Source organism: Sciurus vulgaris, assembly GCF_902686455.1.
Source record: "Sciurus vulgaris genome assembly, chromosome: 5".
In the NCBI taxonomy this organism is placed as follows: domain Eukaryota; kingdom Metazoa; phylum Chordata; class Mammalia; order Rodentia; family Sciuridae; genus Sciurus; species Sciurus vulgaris.
This window is the reverse complement of record NC_136465.1, coordinates 162,115,395-162,137,058: the sequence shown is the minus strand read 5'-3', so window position 1 is coordinate 162,137,058 and position 21,664 is coordinate 162,115,395. Positions and strand designations below refer to the sequence as shown.

Below are 21,664 nucleotides of genomic sequence, written 5' to 3'. Positions count from 1 at the left end.
GAAGGAATAACAAACTGGATAACAGACTCAAGATTGAAAAGGTTTCAGAAGGCTAGAACCATAAAGAGAAAATAATAAGATGAAAATGGATGGTAATAAACAAAGTCCTATATTTAGTCCAAAAATATCAATTACAAATGTACAGGACGAGGAGAACCTGACTTGAAAACAACATAGGAGAAAGACCTAGGCGTTTTACCTGAGCATGAACTTGACTGAAGTCAGCAATGTGATGTCTAGCTAATAAAGTAGCAGAGAAAGACAAGGTGGGAGAGGGGAGGGACGAGCACCTGATTTGTAGTCAAAAGGCCCAGTTTCTAACGTTGGCCCTATTACTTATTAGACAGAAAGTCCTGGATAAGCCACTATACCTCTCGCCTTTCCACACATAAAGAAAATAACATTTACCTTACAGAATTGCCAGAATTACATGAAGTAAAAAACATGGGCAGAGACTATATAACTCTAGAGATATAATGTAGATACTGTATAGTTATTATTGTAGTAACATATATGAAATAGGTATTCCTATAAAATAAGCTTCGTTGAATTACATCTCCCAGGTCCGGGCTAATTCTAAAATGAACCTAAGAATGCAGCTAAAAAAAATAACTTATAATCAGTTTTTTCATTTTCATTTTTAAAACAATGCAAGCTACAATGGCTTGTATTTACAACTTAAAAGAGATTGCTTTTTCTTTGTTCATAAAAGTTGAATTTTTCTGCACAAGATTAGTGGCTACATAGAATTGAGATTACTTCCTGTTGCAAATCTTCCAAATCTCTCTGTGTATTTGATTTGGAATCACAAATAAGCAAAACAATTCCCTCTTGAAAGTGCTTTTGAAGTACTAAACAACTAAGAATAATGTCCAGATTCATACATGGCTGTTAAAATCATTTTATGTTCAAGTCACATGAGAGAAACGGATTGAAAGTTTTCCTTTGTAGAATGATTTCCCCCTTTGGAAAGATTTCTATCCACAGTAAAATTGCAATGAACTTCAAACTTGCCAAGAATTGGAAAAGTCTTTTTGCCACAAGCTCTTTTTAAATTGAAATTATTAGTAGGTTCCCAGTTTGAGGAAAATAGTACTTCACATAGGAAAGCCTGACTCCAGTTAAATTAAGATGAATAAGTCAAAACACAGAAAAGTCACGGCCATTCTGAGTTAGCTGCAGTATTAAGAAAATGGAAGTTCTAAGTTGCTATGCTACCATACCAACACATATATGTACGAGTTTGAAAATGGAAATTATTCCCAACATGTCTATTAACTAAAATAAATATTCAAATTTATCTTTTGATTCTTATATGATCGCATTTTCAAAAGCAGAGATTTGGCACCTTTGATGGCATATGAATTTGTACATACTTCAAATAATTCATTCTATATCAGTTAAATTTCACTTACTTTGATAAATAGAAAAAGATTTTTGACCTCAGTAGTAACATTATCTTTTTATGACCCTTCATTATAATTATGCTGCCTCTATTTACTCTTTGGGGATAGTATAAACCTTGAAGTCTGACACCTGAAGATAAATCCCTGCTCTCTTAACTACTAGTACAGAAAACAATGCCTTCTAGAGTTGAGGAAGGATCATCTGGGATTAGCAACACAAAATGTCCCATGACAGTAGATATTCAATAAATCCCAACCTCATTAATTCAGCCAAAACAAATTCAATTTTAGTCTAATACAAACATTCCCTCTTCATTCTAATAAATGATGCTGCTCAATCCCTTAAAGTCTTTTCTTAATGTCACCTTCTCAAGGAGACCTCTATTTATTATCCTACATAAAATCAGAACACACGCAAAGGGAATACTCTCCTTAGTCCTCTCCCCATGCACTTGTAACCTTCTAACATACCATATAATCTTCTTGTTTGGTTTGATTATTGTCTGCTTTCCTCAGCTAAAATATAAACTCCATAAAGGCAAAACCCTTAGAGTTTGGCAACTGGTGGGCCACTCTAGTTCTCCCCTCTCCACAGAGAGGAGGCCACAAGGCCTCAGACATGCCCACCAGGAGACCAGACCTCCCTCTTAGATCCTGTTCCAGGATCCTGGAATCCATGGGCACTAGCTGGCATTGGCCTCTTCCTCCAGGTTCAAGGGACGACAGTTATGGCAAGGGTGATGGGGGCAGGGTACCCTCACAAGCCTCCTGATGGAATGCCCCTCCAAGTAGGAAACAAAGCTGGGTTTGAAGTGAGTGTAGGAGTAGGCCAAGGCTAGGGCCTTCCCTTTATGTTCTCACACCCCAGCTGCACACGTGTGGAGCAGCTTTGTCCACTGTAGCAGGGTGTCTGCCTTGTCCACTGATGTGCCATGTCCAGTGCCTAGCATAAAGTCTGGTACACAGGAGGCACTGAGGCCTGGCTGAATGAATTCATGCACGAAGAAGTAAAATTAAGGTTATAACAAGGGTATGTGAGAAGATGTGAGAGAACAAAAAAACACGGGTAAGCCAAAGCTCAGAGGTAGAAAGTGATGCACAGAACAGACTCCATTCTCTTCAACAGAGACAAAAGCAAACACACCTTAATTCACATTCATCCTCTGGACCTGTCCCTCCCCAAGGCTTGTGGGGGGGCTTGGCCTCTGGTCTGAAAGAGTCTGGGGGTTTCAGTCTGTCTTTCAGAGGTTCTCACACCCTTCTCTTTGACCTCCGTCCCCATTTCATTTTCAAATGTCTTAAAAAAGGAGAGCAGCCATGTGTCTGAGGCAGGTCCCACCCCTCAAGCGGAGTCCCCTTTTCAAGTAAGACCACACATGATTTTAGTCCCCACCTCCCACAGCTACAAAATTAAGCATATGTGTCCTGGGTAAAAAGCCTTTCAAAACACCCCGAAGTTTGTTGGTCGGTTCCCTTCTCTTTCAGCACTGTTCCTTTATGTGGGCCCAAGTCAATCCTCAGCTCCTATCCAACACTGTCAAAGAACACCAGGGGAGAAAACAGCCATCAAACTGCTCATCTCTCAAAGACTTTATCCTCGCCAGATGTTTAGTGTACTTCTTTGCTTACATAGCCCTGCTATGTCCTTAAAAATGTGTTTATGGGATGATCATACAACAAATACTTACATAACAAAGAAATGGCAAAGTAATTATAGAAAAACAACAAAATTCAATGATGTAGTCCACAGACATTAAGTACTAACAACTACTAATAACCAACAGAAAGGCAATACTTAGTAATAAATAAATGGGTTTCAGGTACATAGATGAAACAGATTATAATTAAAAGCTTTGGCTGGGCGTGTAATCCCAGAGACTCAGGAGGCTAAAGCAGGAAGATCCGTAAGTTTGAGGCCAGTCTTGCCAATTTAGCAAGATCCTTAGCAACCTAGTGAGACCCTGTCTCAAAATAAAAGGCTGGGGAATGTGGCATAAGGGTAAAGCATTCCTGAGTTCAATTCCCAGTACCAAAAAAAAAAAGCTTTGCTAATTGGACCAAGGAGCATTAAGGGCAAACAAATTACAGTTCTCTTTTTAGTTGTATCAAGATGAAGAATTATTTAAGGATAATTGTAAATTTTATATAAAACTTTGTTTAAAAAATTAATGATTATCAGTCTACAATAGTGTCTAACACATAGTAGCTACTCAATAAAAATGTGTTGAATAAATGAATGAATTAAAACTAAGTTTCTTTTTAAAAACAAAGACCAAGGGCTGGAGTTGTGGCTTAATGGGAGGGTGCTTGCCTGGCATGTCTGAGGCCCTGGGTTCGATACTTAACACCACTTATAAGTAAATAAAATAAAATAACCATTGCCAACTAAAAATATATGTATATATTTTTAAAAAGGCAAAGAAAATATTAAATGCTTCAAGAAACACATTAATAACTACTTATAGGCACAAATGTTTTGTATGAGAATAGAAAAACTTGGCTCAAAACTAAATAAAAATATAAAAAGTTGCTCTAGTCAAGAACAATGTAAAATATTCTTCCCATGTTGATTTACAATTATTTATATTCTGCCATTATATCTCCACTCAGGTACAATTTTAAATTACATAGTAATGTAGTTGGACCTGGAGAGTCTTCCAAAGGCCCATGTGTTAAAGTCTTGTTCCTCAGCTTGGCAATACTGGGAGTAGTGAAACTTGAAGAAATGGGGCCTAGTGCACAGTCTTCAGATCACTGGGGACATGCCCTTGGAGGGGACAGTAGGACCCAAGCTCCTTCTTCCTTCCTCTCTCTTTCTTCCCCAGCCATGCAGTGAGTGGTTTTGTTCTGCCACAGGCTCCCTGTCATTGCCATCCATCACCACAGCCTACAAGCAACAGGGCCAATCAGTCATGGACTGGATCTCTGAAATTATGAGACAAGTAAGCCTTTTCTCTTTATAAGTTGATTACTGCAGGTATTTGTTATAGTGATGGAAAGCTAGCACACACAGTGTCTTAAGATTCCATTTAAGATATTAGAAATGCAAAGGAGAAGCCCATGTCTTATTTATTTTCCCATTCATCCATTCAACATACTTATTCAATATTTGTGATAACAACTGCTTATTTCTTTTCTTCTTGTAGGTCTAGTGAATTAAATAGCCAAATCAGATTAGTCAAGACTGTATAAAAGGAAAATTTCTGTAAGTTAACTCTCATTCCTCATTTTCCACCATTTCATTCTTACTGTGTCATATGCAATGTACGTTTAAATATAGCTTTAAATATTTATTTGTTCTAAAAACAAAACAATATTTATCATTTTCATGACAATATATTAAATTGTACCTTAACTTTTTTATCTTGCATTGACTTGTGTATTCGTTCTCTTAGGGGTTTCACCAATGAGTTATTCCCTTGTGTGGGAGATCTATGTAAAAAAAAAAAAAAAAAGGCAAAAACGTATTGCTATGGTTTCAATGTTTATGTCCCTCCAAAACTCATGTTGACACTTAATTCCCAAAGCAAGAGAGGTGAGACCTACAGAAGGTGATTAGGGCATGAGGGCTCTGCCTTCACAAAGGGGAGTAATGCCCTATCACAAGGTGTAAACAAGTCCATACGGCCCCTTTTGCCCTTCCACATTTACATGAAGATGCAGTAAGAAGGTGCCATCTGCAAGGAATAGACCCTCATCTATGAACACCAATGAATGTGCTGGCAACTTGAACTTGGATTTCCAGTCTCCAGAATGATGAGAAATACATGTTATTTACAAATCATCCAATGTAAGCTATCCTGTTATAGAGTACAAATGAACAAAGACACTTATAAACCAACGTAATTTACAAACTAGTTTTCCCCCACTGCTCTACCTAAAAGTGGCTAAAGGATAGAGAACAGCTGAAGTTATATGTTTATAATACTTTATATAAGTACCCACATCCCTATTTGAGAATCCTAATAATAATTTGCTTAATTAAGTCAATAACTAAATATTTCTTGAACTTCTGCATTTATTTCTAAGACACTATACTATGCCTTAAAGGACAGAATGCCACCCTTTCAGGATAAAAGTTGATTCATTCATTGACTCTATGTTCAGGCATTGTAAGATCTAACTAAGGAAAATAAATATCTACGTAAGTAAAATTCAAAAGGGTAAGGAAACGCAAAAAAGAAAAACATGAGAATTAGAAGGTCAGAGAAGGCAAAATGGAGGAGATTCTGGAGTCTGCTCAGGTCAACCCGTATTCCTCAATAAATTAATACCTTTTTAGCTTAACAGAGTCAGAGACTGAACCTCTTTGACTCAAAAGATGGTTAGAGTAAAGGATAGTTTACCTAAGAAAGAACAGCAATAACCTTATGTCGACTTAAATTTATAAACTACATACACTACTTAATTTTATCATTTTGGTGCAGATGATTAAATTTTTGCCTTTCTATGGACGGCCTGCACAATGACAACTAAAAACCTAATGTGGAATTCCCTATATGTAATTCGAATGTGTTTGGCCACAGATTAAAGTACAGGAAAAGCTCTTTTTAAAGTGGACTCAGGAATTTGATTTAAACAAATTCTACAAATATAAAATTTTCTCTAAGAAAATGATATCATTTAATCCAAGAGAATATTAAAATCATCTATACTTCTATAAAGCAAATTTGTTAAATAGAAAAAAGTTTAAAAAGAGAGAAAAAAAGAAAGGAAGGAAGGAAGGCAGGCTCATTGTTTTTATTCTACTTTCTGAGATTCCAGCACAAAGTGTCAATAAAACATTCCTAAGAGAAATTTCCATTATCAGGATAATACGTAGGTATTTTTAAGTAAAATGTGGAAGAATGATATTGTGCTCAGATAGAACTGTCAAGGAAAGATAGTAAGGAAGATGAGATGTAAAGAATTAGATGAAACACTGAATGAAAAACCATTAAGAAATCACTCTCTAAAGAGGAAAAAAAAGGATACTGAGGCATGGGAGAGAGCCCCTGGAGCAATCATGAATGGATATGAGCAATTTCAGACCTAAAAACAGGTCTCTAAAAAGTAGCTCCAATAGAAAAAAAAGAAAAAAAGAATTATTGTTATCTACAAATGACCCTCAAAACCTCATTGATACCAAAATAACTAATACTTCTAAAGCAAAAATATATTTCAGACCCAATAATTTTAATAGCAGTGATGAAAATCAAATGAAAAAAAAAAAAATAAAACATCTACAGTCTTACAACCCCCCCAAAAAAACCAGAAATGATCAAACAGTAGGATGAGTCTGTGAAATTTTTCTACAATGCACTAAGCACAATTTAAAATGGCTGTTCTACAATCATTAAAATTCCTAAAAGTCTATGTTCACTTAATTAAGAATTCACCCACCTATTGAGTAACTGACTTCACTGCTGTTAAAACTGGAGTACCCAGTATAGATGGAAACATACTCCCCCTGAGAAACAGATATGTTGAAACCTTAACCCCCAAACACAATGGATTTGAAAATAGAGCTTTTAGGAGATAATTATAGTTAAATGAGATCATACAGGTAAGGTATGATCTGACAGGTAAAGTCCTAATCTGTGGCCTCACAAGAAGAGGAAGAGAGCAATCTCTCTGTACAGGCACCAAGGAAAGTCCGGTCTCACACTTCCACCCCAAACAGAAGGCAAGTTTCTGATATTTAAGCCACCAGTCTATGGCTGTCTCTGTCAGAGAAGACTAAGACACCATCAAGGTCTTACATGCTAATTTAGCATATTTTTCTTAAGGTGAGAACAACCAGAAAATGTCAATTCCAATGTGCACATGCCTTCTAATTGCAGGTTGAAGAGCAGTCCTTGGAGCACAGGCCTCAGGCTTTGGAGAAAGAAACCTTTGCTACTTGTTAACTGAGCTCTCCTGGGCATATTAATCTGTCTCAAGTCTCTCGTTCTTCACTTACTAAGTGGAAATACTACTAAAAAGAGTGGTGAGGGCTGAGATAATTTAAACAAAAGCACTTAGCCAAGTTCCTGGCACATAGTAAAACAAACATGTTCTCAAATCAAAAAAAGGAGAATAAAAAGCAACATTGAAACCGAAAACACCTGCAGTACTCTCACAAAATAATACCTTTTTAATACATAGCCTCTTTGCATTTAAATATTCACTCTCCCTTTAACTTTTGTTTTCTTTCTTCATACTTGTTTGTAGTTCCCAACCTTCCTACTGTAAGCATATATTTCTTTTATAATCGATGAGTGATTTTTTTTTCAAAAATTCTCTAGAATTAATATTTATACATATATAACTTCCACAGTACTTACCTAAAAAGTGTAAGAATAGAAGTTGCATTACAATGAATCGTGCTTCCATCTCCATATAAAACCTCTGCTTTGTTTCTGGTAGGAACACAAGCTGCTTCTTCATCCAAAAGAACTAGTAAAGTTTTCACGGTATCTCTGCCACAGTACACAGTGTCGTGGTTTATGGCATGAGTTTTGGGCTAGAACAAAAAGCAATTCTAAGTACATGTGAAAATCACCCCAGCTAGGTGAGTCAGCCACACCTTTCCATTTCACGTACCACTCTTCTTCCTCTGCTGTTGAAGCAAGAAAACATAAGCTATAAGAAGTGGCTGTAAGACGTGAATGCTTCTCTTCCAAGCCATGCCATTATCCATCTTATCAATTTGTAAATGCACTAAAAAACAGTCTCACCAAAGGAAGACATTAGGATCTGATCAAAGTAACATTTGAATCAGAAAAATCTAGTTACTCTCTAACTATATAATCTCAGCCCTAGGTGGTGCATCTTCTCTCTCATTCCAAAGGGCGATATAAGGTTCTGGAGATCTGAATACTAACCCTCATAGATGATAGTTAAGATCTAATCAAAAGAAAAGTGAAAAATCAGTTGACATGCATTCATTCAATCATCATTATTTAGTTTATAGTATATTCCAAGCATTATGCCTGAAGCTAAAGTTACAAAGATGAAACTCACTACCTTCAAAGAACCCACAGTATTGGGCATATTGATGAGGTAAGTAAGTGATCAACACATTGCATTACAGAATGCTAATTGATGTTTCTAATAAGTATATGCACAATGGTGTGGAAGCATACAAAACTAAGTGGTCAGTGTGAAGTCAAGGATGGTGTCGAGGGAGAGAAGAGCAGTGGGAACGAGCATTAGCACCCTCAGAGACCAGGGAGAGTGACAAGGTTGGGGAATAAGGTACAGGGAGGAAGTAATACAAGACGAGCCTGGAAAAGCTTCATGTATCATGCAAAGAAGTTATAAATCAGTCTGTTACACAGGTAAAATCTCTTGCTTTATTAAGCAAGCAAGTAACAATAACACTGCTTAGATTTTGAAAAATCAATGCTGGCAATGTGTAAAATATAGTTCAGGATAAGAATATTATCAAATCTGGAGACAGGGTCACAAATTAAAAGGCCAGTTCAAGAATGAAAGGGTCTGTAGCACTAGAGATAAAGGAGATTAAAAAGGGAGAGCCAAGCCGGGTGCAGTAGCACAAGCCTATAGTTCTAGCTACTCAGGAGGTTAAGGAAAAGGTGTCACTTGAGTCCAAGAGTTCATCCTGTCTCCAAAAAAGGAGACGTGGAGCTGGAAAAACTTAGTGACTAGACAGAGGAAAGAAAGAAAATATATAATAAAATAATTTTGCAGATAGATATAGATATACACAAACTTGAGGTTTTGATACCAGATTATTAATTGTATATACTGTACAACTCTGGAGAAATTTCTTAACTCTTCTATTCTAAAACCTAAGTTTAAAACCAGATTTTTTTTTTTTTTTTTTTTAGGGTAATGTTGATTGATTCATTTCCTTCCCCCCGACCCCTCCCACCCTTCTTTTCCCTCTATACAGTCCTTCCTTCCTCCATTCTTGCCACCCTCCTTAACCGTAACCCTAAACCTAACCCTAACCCTAACGCTAACCCCTCCCACCCCCCATTATATGTCATCATCCGCTTATCAGCAAGATCATTCGTCCTTTAGTTTGAGATTGGCTTTTCTCACTTAGCATGATATTCTCCAATTTCATCCATTCGCCTGCAAATGCCATAATTTTATCATTCTTTATGGTGGAGTAATATTCCATTGTATATATATATGCCACAGTTTTTTTATCCATTCATCAACTGAAGTACAAAAACCAGATTATTAATAATATACCTAGGTTTGATTATTACCAGATTATTAACTGTGCCAGATTACTAACTGGTATTATTATACCAGATTATTAACTGTATATGCTGTTCAACTCTGGAGAAATTTCTTAACTCCTCTGTTCTTAAACTCACTGGCAAAACAGGGGCCATGATAGAGCCATACATGCGAGGCTGATGAACACTGTGCCAAGATAGCAAATCTGCCTTTTCTGGGCCATTATTGTAGCTCTGACGGTTTCCTCAGCTTTCATTAACAGGGTCTTGGCCTCTTTACTTGGCAGACTCAGGCCACCAGGTGAACTATAATGTGCAGCTCTACTGAAATTAAAACAAATGTCCTACCACCATCTGGTGCTTAATACATAGTTTCCATGAGTACAAGAGAACCATATTGTTTAATATTCATTTCTTTGACTATTATTGGATTGAACTTTTTCAAATATTTGTGATTTGGTGGAAAACATAAAATTAAGAACCAGGTTGTTTGTATCTTATTTCTTCTGCCAGAATGGGAGAGATTGGTGCACTTCATTACCTGAGATTGTGACAGTTCCTGTCACTTATAGTGATAACCTGGTTGTCATCTGAGTCAAACTAGCCACTGGAAATGTTAACACATATGAAATAAATGGGGCAGCATCCCAGAGTCTCATGTCATGCCTTCGAAGTAAATCTAAAAAGATGCATTGTCACAGAAAAATAACTAAAAGTGGGCATCAAGCTCTGTGAAGGAAAGAGTAAATGATAAAATTAAGCAAGTTTATGCTACACACTGGTTGCCATAATAACAGCTAATAAAAAGGGGCCTTATTTAACTGGATAAACTACAATAAATGAATTAAAATGCATACTCCAAAATTCTGCTCTGGAGCTAAAAACACAGTAGTCAATTTTTCCTGTGATAGCATAGGTTAGAATCTTTTATATTCAATTACCTACCTAAGACAATCAAGAAAGAAGTAAACGTTCTGGGAATATACACTTTAAAAACTGCCAGGTATGGGGAAAACTGGATTAGAGTAGATTGGGAAAGGAGGTAGAAAATAAGAATTATGGAGATCTGTACAAGAAAAGTCAATTGCTCAGTGGAAACCATTTCTAACAGGACTGTTGAGGACTTAGTCTTGGGGGTCAGAAGCCAGGCTCTTAACTTATATCTGAGTAAATGGAAAAATAATTATTTTATAAGACTAGTTACTGAAAAATACCATAAAGCACTTCAATATCCATCAAGAATTAGAAATTTTTAGTGCTACAAGGGGTATTGGAGATTATCCAATGACTTACTTCAGCAATACAATTCTGCCCAAAGATATTATGATTTACCCATGTTGAACATAATCCTGTTGAGAAAATTAAATTTTCAATATCATCTTAGAACACAGGAAATGCATTCTTCAGACTTAAGTATCAATAGTAAACCACTTCTATGATAAATAGAAGAGATAATGTTTTGTTTAGATGCACAATGAAGAATAAAAAGCTCATTACCCGGGCAGGACTGATGTCAGGGGTGCTGACTGCTACGCCCTCTTGTTGAGAATTGATAATGTTTTTAATCCTCAAGTCCAAAGCCTGAGCAGCTCCCTCAACTGCTTTACAAAAAGGATCCCTGCTGTTCTGGCCTTTAGTCAGATGAATCTTTATCACTGACAGAATCCGACCCCCTGCAATGCTGAAAATAGAAATAAGATCACCTTTATAATAGTATTGCAAACAGCAATGTGCTTATAAACTTGAAAATACAATTTTCAGTGCTAATCAACACCTTTCAAAGAATTTAGCTTTGATCTTACAAATCAAATAGTAAAGTACTTTAGAAAAAGATGAGAACCATTAGAAACAAAATGTTTAAAGTTTTCCTAGAGGCAAATAATTTCAATAAGTTATGTCTTCCTTGATTTGAAAGCTGAAGGGAAAAACTTTAGTTTACATGAAATATGATACAAATCAGACCCAGTTTTATACATGCAATATCCTTAAAGTATGTACTTTCAGATATTACTAAAATAACAAAACACCTACTCTCATTAAATGTCTGGAATGTGACATTATTTTAATTTTAAAACCAGTTCCAAAAGTTGTTAATGTAACCCCTACGTTGCAGATGAGAGAATTGAGTCTCAAAGATTAAATGGCCTGGCTGAGAACACATCGTGTCTCGGCTAGGAGAGGAAGGAGATTGGTCTGAAACATACGATATACCATTCTAATATGTGAAGGGTTATTGTATGTGAACAAGGAAATTTAACAGGTTAGTACTAATCCAAAGCAAACCAAAGGCTGGAAAACTATGACCAACATACAAGTGTTTTTAGAAACTTGAAATGTTTCTTTATGCCAAGCCTGACCCTGAAGGAACTTGGATTGCAGCTGCTGCTCTAGAGGACCCACCTAGGACCGACGTGAGACATACATAGGAAGGATCTAGGTCCATTCGGAGACAGGAATTAGAAGTTTGTCACAATAGAAGAGGGCTCTCATTTGAAGTCAGAAGATCCTCATTCCTAGAGGCACCATGCAGAATGAGAGAGAGGTCTGGGCTGACCATGGAGTCAGGCTACTAGGGACAATGACACTTCTGCTATTTGCTGCCGAGAATATGCTGCTAAACTTCTCTTTTGTAGTGGCATGAGGAAATTTTATGAATTGAAGTTTTCACCCTCATGGCCTTTTTGCCAGGTATTTTGTCTTAGAAAACAGTCAAGCTGCCTAACAAGCATGGGAAAAATGATAGTTCACATTTAAATAACTGGTCCAAGTAGAAAAGTTAAAAGAAAATTAATGATGACAATACATTAGATCAGTGTCTCACAAATGTTCCTGATCATCAGAATCATATCCAGCTTTGTTTAAACATCAACTCTGGATTCTACCCTACTGAATCAGCATCTCCAGAAGGACACTGGATAGTTACATTATTTAAAAAGCACAACTGGTGATTTTTAAAGTCAAGGTAGAAAACAATTCAGGCAAAAATTAGGTTCTTTGAGAAAGAAACCATATTTAATAACATAAGTAAATGAACATTGTTCAATCTCGAGTTTTTAATAGTGAAACTAAATATATGTAATTGACTATTATTTATATTAGTAATGCAATAGTGCTTACAGGGTTTTTGCACTTACACTATAAGTCTAAACACTCTGGGAAAACATCTCACTGAGCATGGTGGGAATAGAGGAAAATCTCCAAATACCCACAAACTCTCTCTCAGAAAGGAATAAACAAAGCTGGAGTGGTAGGTCAGAAGCTGTGAGTGTAAGAAAGCAGGATGAATGAGGTTTTCCTAAGGCAAATACCTCCAGAAGCATTGTGACCAGAAGGCAAAGCCCTGGGCTAGCAACAAGTGGAACAGGGCAATAACAGAGAAGTGACTGGCAATACGTGGATGTAATTATTGATTATTCTTCATTTTACTAAATAAAGTGACCAGCTTTGAATTTTCAGTTTCAAAAATTTGATAACTATTTGCTGAAATGAATTTTATCTTTAAAAAGTAAATTTGATGGGAAGCACTACATAAGATGGTCTCAAAAATGCTTCAGAAATATTTAAAACAAGAAAAATTTTAACAGATTAGACTAGAAAATTTTAAGCAGGTTTAACACTCCATAAGCATATATCTAGTCCAATATGTAATGTTGGTTTGCATTAAAATTGGGTAATAATCTTGAAAGACAGCATTTAAAACTTCTAAACAACAAGAACTAATTTATATAAACTAAAGCCTAACTAACTCCAGACATTTTTTTCAGATAAAGGTATGGTATGCATTTTGCGGTGGCACCTACTGGCAAAATGTAGAAATGCAGCCAACAAATACACAAATGCAACTAAGATGGCCTCATGAAAAGCTGGCAAGAGTGATGAATGTGAGAATCAATTTGTTGTTGTTGTTGTTTTCCTTTCTTTCATGTCTATTCCCATTCTTCCATGGACTCAAAGGTGACTATAACTCCCCTACTATAAGGTTAGTAGTACAAACTTATTCTCAGATACAAGAGTTAAATATATTTTCATTTCTATTATAATTATGGTTTCGAGACAAAGAAGATTAAGATACCAAGAGTGAGAGACAGGCAGGAGTTATGTATACCCACTATACACTCCTCCATCTATTATTTCAAAAATAGGGAATATATTTTGGTTTTAAATAATTTTACTCTTTTAAATTATAAAATGAATATTTACTTACTGGAAAAAAATCAAAAACTAAAACAAAATCATCATGAGGAAGAAAATCCAGATTGCTCACTCAAAGCCACTCACCATTTAGATACCCACTTCTTCAAGGTCTTCCCTTGGAAAGAGAGTAATTAGTACTACACAGGATACTCAAAATAAATGGCTGCTAAATTGGGAAACCTAATCCCTCACCATAGATGCCTCTCAAACAAATGCACTTCCACCCCTGTTGATCACTTTCCCAACCAGAAATTCTTCCAAAATTATAACTTATGTTGGATTGAATATATGCTTCCATCTCAACTCCCAAAATCTTGCTGAAATGACAAAAAAGAAAAAAAAAATTTTTTTTTAAATCTTTAAAGAAAAAGAGAATAAGCGAGGAGATGATGGCTGACACTGGCAGAGACATTTCATGAAGGTATGAAAAGATGAAAAGTAGATGGACGAGTGGAAAGCGACAGCCCAAAAACCTAAGTAACTGCACTAAGAGGGACATCAGAAATTAAAGTTGGTACCGAAGGTATGGTAGAGACAGGGGAGTGAGTTGTCTACATAAGGAACAATTACACCTCTAAAATCCCTTCTCCCACTTTGAGCAGCCCAGATAACACACCTGTCCTTCTTGACATGGAAAGCAGGATTACTGGGAAGAATCTCACCCAGGAAGACTCCAGACCCAGGACAACAGGGACGGGAAACAAAGGGGTTTAATACAATTCTACTTACTGAACCGAGAGTCAGCATCAGCCTGCCCCACCTCAAATCCCAGAGTTCTGCCAGCCAGATTTATAGCCTTCAAAGAGAAAAGGATGCCTCTGTGGAAAGTTCTGAGAAAGCCCCAAAGAAAAGACAGACAGCTACTGGCATTTGGAGAAGTCCCCCAAAAATAGCCAACTGGCCATCCCACTGGCTCTAATTAATCTCATTAGACAAAACTGCTAATCAGCTTTACAGGGTCTCACTTTAAATAATAAAGGGTAGGTCAGAATCACCATACCTTTTAGGAAAACCTCTAATATCAGAGAGGACAAATAGAGAGCTAACAAACTTAAACACACTCAACCTAGATAAAACAAACACCATCCAGGAAGCAGATAAAAACATTCTTTCAATTAAACATAATTAATAATCTTAGAGAAATGAAACATGACATAAGATCATATACAGTCAAATGTAAGAATAATGATATTTGCCTCCCATTTATTTTTTATCTTTTTTAAATTATTTTTTTATTTTTTTATTTTTTACAGACTGCATTTGGATTCACTGTACACAAATGGGGTACATCATTTTGTTTCTATGGTTGTACGTGATGTAGATTCATACCATTCGTGTAATCATACACGTACATAGGGTAATGATGTCTGTCTCATTCCACCATTTTCCATTTGCTTTTTGTAAGAAATCTATCGGAACAAAATAAAAACCATGAGATCCAGGAAAGGTGACAGAGGCAAAGAAAATCCACACGGTAAAGACAGAGCATCACAGTCAGCCATATAACACAGGCTTGGCAAACAAAGCATGGCTGAACAAAGATGCCGCGGTCCTTCCCAGAAGCAAGGTCTTCTTGGGGGGCGGTGAAGTGATAAAAGACAGGTAGATAGCTCAATATTTACAAGATATTTTACAGCTTCATTGACAAGTTCAGTAACAAATGGATGGAAAATACACCGGAGGCAAAGCAAAAGGAAAAAGTAGATAATTATTAACTCCAGGGAAAAAAACAACTTTACGAGAAAGGAAGTAAAATCATAATATGTTATATAGATTAGCTGCAGACAATATTTGCGGTCATAATAATTTAAGTTCTAAAATAGGATACAACCAAAAACGGGCACATCTACATGAGAAGAATGAAAAAAGAGAAGTGAGGAGGGGAAGACAGAGGAGGGCAGGGAATTGTGGGGAGGCTGAATGGGTTGCAAATCCTCATATTCCATGGTGGGAAGTTAACAGGTAACATCTAGAACTTGAAATCAAAAGCAGCTGCCTAAAAATTTTGTTTAAATGGAAATAATTTTTAAAAAACACATTTTAAAAAAAAAAAGACATTTAAAGACTATCCCTCTAAAAATCTCTTTTTAATTTTAAGTCTGTGGTACCATTTGAGTTCAACAAAATATAAATTTCTTTACAAAAAAAAATAATTCTAACAATTATCTGTAATTTCGGAAGAAATGACCAGCCAATATAATATCCAGAAGTTCAGAAGAGGTCACTGATATTGTTTAAAAGTCATTTTCAAAACCTCTTCCAAATTCACTTCCTTGTCATAGATATCCATATAAGAAGATAGAATGCAATTTGGAATAAAATCCTAAAGAAAATTCTTCTTGGATCTAAGAATGGAAACAAGTGTCAGAAAAAATAAATAAGTAAGAAGACAGTTATAGAATAAGGAAGAGAATGGGTGTCAGGGTCAGAACTAACCCCAGTTCAGGTCCCAGCTCTGCTACTTGGTAACAAGGTAATCTAGGGTAAATTTCTAGGTCCCAGTACTTCAGCTTCTTTATCTCCAAACTGGAAATAGCAACAGTAGCTATCAAACAAGGTTATAATGCAGAGCAAAGAATGATTTACATAAAGAGTTTAGCACAATGACTTATACAATTAATGTTCAATAAATACCAGCTATTTTTATTAGAATCATGCTATGGCATACCAATCAAAATCACAGTAATCCACCATAATTGCATGCATATACATTCCATTTCTACTTTCCAAAATTACTCTAAAATTTACCTATATTATAAATGGAAATCTAATAGATTTTTTCAACTTTTATTTCTAATATCATATATAAACAAATGACAGATGAACCAAAGATTTATACATTAGCAAATAAAAGATAACCAGTGGAAATAGAATAGAGAACTCATCATAGCTTTTTCAATTTTCTTACTCATTCTTGGTATTGGTTTCCTTCAATGCTAAATTAAAAGTTTAAAGAAATTGTACCTATTTGGCCATTTCTAGTCTTCAAAAATTTGTTTCTTCCAGACAAAAAAATACTAACACTTTTTTATTAATCAAAGTTAATTTTCATGTATCTTTTAATTTTGGTAAAGATTTAAGAACTATAACAAGGCATACAATTATAATTTATTCATCTAGATATGTTGCTTTTCTTCTCCATTGTTTGGCCTAATGCTTGATCATTTTGGTATCTCTTTCAATCCTACCTGAATTTGTGAAGTGTTAAAAGATAAACTAATATGACACATTTGTAATTTATGAAAAATTATTACCTTGGACTTGGTATTTCTCCTAGAATCTCATCTAATTTGTCCATGAAGTGAATAAAATCAGACAGTCCCTTTACATATGTCCTTAAAGGATCAGATGGTGACGGTGCGTAGCCTTTGCCTCCGAGCTCTATGGCTCTAATAAAGGATGTGGCCATCTGTGAGTGGAAACAAATGGTTTACTTATGTTTAATGATTTAGCAAGCAAAAAATTACTGTTGACTTTATGAAGTCGATGTATGTAGATTTAGGTATACAGTTAAAATGAAGCACAATTTATGGTTCATGCCACACTTAATTAACCACAGAAATAAATACCAGGCAGAATTCACATAGCAACAGTGGAGCAATGATGCCCAGCTCCATTGGAGGCTGAGGTGCTAAGTCAGAGTATAAATTTAAGGACTAAAGAACATCTTCACATTCATAAGAACAGATCATTGACTATAATTTGTTGACATTCTTAAATCGATATGAGGCTACTGGAAACATTATGAAGAACAAACTCACTTTCAGTGCCAATGAATCTACTGTGAACTGCTCTGGCAATTCAACCTTTCCAAATTTTTACTTTACCTTTCTTATAAAATAAGACTAGAAAGTCACTAAATTCCAACTAGCTCTTATATCCTAGGACTATTTGGCCATGTGTAGTCAAAAGGCTTTGACTTAACAAAGACAAAAATACATATGTAGTGAATAAACATAAGAATGTCTCCATCAAAGAAAAAATGTTTAATAGGTACATTTTCCAAAGCATTACCCCAAGAAAGACAAACTCTATGAAATACCAATAATTTAGAGAAAAGTTCCGTGGTCAAATAACTTACGAAATAACAGATTAAATAATAAGGTTAACTTCTTAAAAATAAGAAGCAAACTTCTTTATGACAGGATTTCTCAAAGTTCTTGATACACAAACATGCATTATGAATTACCAACAAGGTATATACTATTTCTAAAATGTATGGCTTTGGAAACAGTTATTCAAGAAGAATTTATCAGGGCTAGCACTCTATAGAACATATGTAGTTAAACAGGGCTTTAGAGAATTTCTTCCTTGCCAAATTTGAAGAATAATAAGTAAAAATACCATGGGTTTTCAAATATTGAGATATAACATGAATTGATCACTTAAAAGTTGTTCCATCATAATCATAAGAACTCTATATCAGATCCCTAAAGTTCAGGAAATAATGCCAAGAGTTAATAAATGAGATGGCATCAAATTAAAAAGCTTCTGCACAGCAAAGGAAACAATTAGGAATGTGGAGAACTACAGAATGGGAGAAAAACCTTGCTACTCTTCTGTCAGAGGATTAATACCTAGAATATATTTTAAAAAAATCAAAAAACCTTAACATAAAAAAACTCGATCAATAAATGGGGAAATGAACTAAACAGATACTTCTCAAAAGAAGAAATAAAAATGGTCAACAAATATATGAAGAAATGTTCAACATTATTAGCAATTAGGAAAATCAAAACCACACTGAGATTTCATCTCACACCAGTCAGAACGGCCATCATCAACAATACGATAATAAATGCTGGCGAGGATGTGGAGAAAAAGGAACACTTTTACACTGTTGGGAGGATTGTAAATTAGTACAACCACTATGGAAATCAGTATGGAGGTTCCTCAAAAGACTAGGGATGGAACCACCATATGACCCAAAATACCACTCCTCAGTATTTATCCTAAAGAATTAAAGTCATCTTACCATAGTGATACAAGGATACCACGTTTATACCAGCACAATTCAAACTATGGAACCAACCTGCATGTCCACTAATGGATGAATGGATAAAGAAATTATGATACACACACACACACACACACAGCAGGGTTTTATTTAGCCATAAAGAAAAATGAAGTATGGCTGGGGTTGTAGCTTAGTGGTAGAGTGCTTGCCTAGCATGGGTTCGATCCTCAGCACTGCCAAAAATAAATAAATAAAATAAAGGTATTGTGTCCATCTAAAACTTAAAAATATTAAAAAAAAAAAAGAAAAATTAAGTTATGTCATTTGGAAGAAAATGAATGGAACTTGAGAATATTATGTTAAAGGAAATAAGCCAAACTCAGAAGGTCAAGGGCTTTGTTTTCTCTCATGTGAAACATAGAGAGGGAAAAGGAAAAGAAAGGTGGGGGGGGGTGATGATTTCATGAAAAATCAAAGGGAGATCAGTAGAGGAAAGGGTCTGGGGGAGGGAGGAGGGAAGCGAAGTGAAAAGTGCTGGGGAAAGATATTGGCCAAAATATATGGTTATATTGTATACATGTATGAATATGCAACGACAAATCCCATCACTATGTACAATTATAATGGGACAGTAAAAATGTGGAAAGAGGAAAACAAGAACTTTATATCAAGGTACATGGATCCATTGCTAGGAATCTTAGAGCAATCTTGACAATGAAACATATCCATACCAAAAAGATAGACATCTGTTTCTCTCGAGCAGCATGTTTCAAATCAGTGAAGGCTTCTCTTCCGAGTCCTCTATCAGGAATATTGAGAATATGAGCCAGAGCCAGGTCATTCTTTGAATTCACTAGCAGGCTTATATATGAAAAGATAATTTTCTTTGCTAGTAGCTGTACCTGTACAATAAAATATTTATTTTCTTTATTATAATTATTCTAAATCCATAATCTCATTTATTATGTATAATAGTACATATATGAATGCACCACAGTGAATCTCTACATCATGTACAACCAAAAGAATGGGATCCTAATTAGAATAATCCATATATGTATAATATGTCAAAATATACACTACTGTCATGTATATTTAAAAAGAAAAAAATAACAAGAACACATATGATTCAATCACAATACTTCACACAGTTCTTTAGGAAATAAGAAATATATAAACTGAAAATTTAGGTTGAATAGTCAATATATTCTTTCTCATGAAATAGACTCATTGCTAATCAGAAACCAATCAGTAAATAATAACTATTATAATTATTGGAAAATGACTGTTAAAAAAAGATACAAAAGATACAGTTCAAATCTACATTTCTTCCTGCATACATCTGCCACTAATTAATAGCCAATAATAAAGCTCCAGAAGCTCAGAGTATGAGCCAACTGGCTCTATTTGTTCCTATATCTACATTACTTAAATGTCAGATTTAAGGGCTAAAGTTAAATGTTTAATTTTTGAGAATGAGTGTATATATTGACTAGTATATAGTCAAATAACCAACTAAGCATTAACATGAAGAGATTTAACCAAATGTTAAATAGCAAAATTCAATTGTTGCTGATATTTATTGGTCTCCTGCAGAGCTGCAGACTTTCAAGCACAAAATAAGTAAGATTTGGGAGAACTTGACAGAGACGTTAGGTCTTTCATATTTTGTATATGAAATATTTTGTACACACACACACACACACACACACACACACACACACACACACTGATTGCACTTGTCCTTCAATCTCAAATGATAAACCAGGTAATTTAATAATCTTTACCATCAAATTAGCTATTCATAGGTATTAAGGACCTGGCAACTTTTAATGCTCACACAACGACAATAAAATATCAGTTAAATTTTAAAAATAACTATAATAACTGTATAAAGACACAAGAAAGCATCCAAAATACACAAAATAGGAAATTTAATGGCAAACGAACTCCAGCAAGAGGGTTAAGAATTGCAAATTGATTATTTGAGGCCCTGCAACTTCCTGTAATAGGGGGTATAAAGTGATCACATGAACCTTACCCACGACAATTTTGAAATAGTAAATAAACACTTCAAAGTACAACTTAATGACAGTGGGAAGAATTCAAAAGCCAGCAGAAGCTGCATGAAATTTTACTTTTAAGATAACTGCAACAAGAAGGGTATGGTTTACTGACCCAAGAGTATGCCCAATTCCCACAGCTATGGCTGCAGAAAGCAGAGATTAAAGGTGTCAAAGAAGAATTCAGGGCTGGGAAGGTAGATGAAATTTTACAGGGGGAAATTCTGGTAACAATTCAGAGGATAAATGCCCAAATCTGTGGCTGCCAACTAAACTACACGAGCATGGGAGAGACCCTATAGGGTCCATCAAAATGCAAGCACAAATCAGAAAGAAAACTATTTTTTAAAAAAGTGAGTACAAGGAAGCAGAGCTACCAGTTTCAAAGTTTGCCACAACTGTGCCTAGATGAAGTGACAGAACACTGAAGCTGGACAGGCTTGAAGTCTGATAGTAAAAGTCTGAACCTGGTAGATCAACTGGAAAATTCAAGAAAATCCATACTAAAAAGGAACCCAGTAAGAGAGTAAGTTCCATCTTGCCCTAAATTCTTGACTGACCACCAAATCTGGCAGGCAGAAGAGTGACCTATAAAAGCCAAGATAACAAAGCAGCAAAGGGAAGTCACAAGAACAGATAGCAGCAGCTGCATATCAACAGGGAGACAAAGTATGATATTGGCATCCAAGCAAATTGCCTGCTAGAACAAAAGAAGGTATTTCTCAAAAGAAGACAGACTCCAGGGTCTCTACAAAATATTATCTACAATACTATATCCAAATATTACTAGATAGTCAAAGGAAAGTATGACTTCAAAGCAACATAAAAGGATAGTAGCATGAATCAGACATTATTACCCTGTGTACA

At 35.4% G+C, this 21,664-nt stretch overlaps 1 protein-coding gene across 5 annotated transcripts in view; it reads right to left on the bottom strand.

Annotated features, from left to right (window-relative positions):
- The window catches only part of PARPBP (PARP1 binding protein), a 53,229-nt gene that overhangs the window by 4,269 nt on the left and 27,296 nt on the right, over positions 1-21,664 (bottom strand). The window contains exons 5-9 of one of the 5 annotated variants that reach the window (XM_079140562.1): positions 19,466-19,636; positions 17,032-17,186; positions 11,081-11,264; positions 7,712-7,890; positions 4,757-4,838 (exon numbers count right to left, since the gene is read on the bottom strand). In XM_079140562.1, coding sequence (XP_078996688.1) covers positions 4,757-4,838; positions 7,712-7,890; positions 11,081-11,264; positions 17,032-17,186; positions 19,466-19,636 — 771 coding nt within the window. Of the gene's footprint in view, positions 1-4,756; positions 4,839-7,711; positions 7,891-11,080; positions 11,265-11,644; positions 11,755-15,883; positions 16,123-17,031; positions 17,187-19,465; positions 19,637-21,664 lie in introns of those variants that run through there. The other 4 variants (XM_079140563.1, XM_079140564.1, XM_079140565.1 and 1 more) reach the window with 4 other exon arrangements.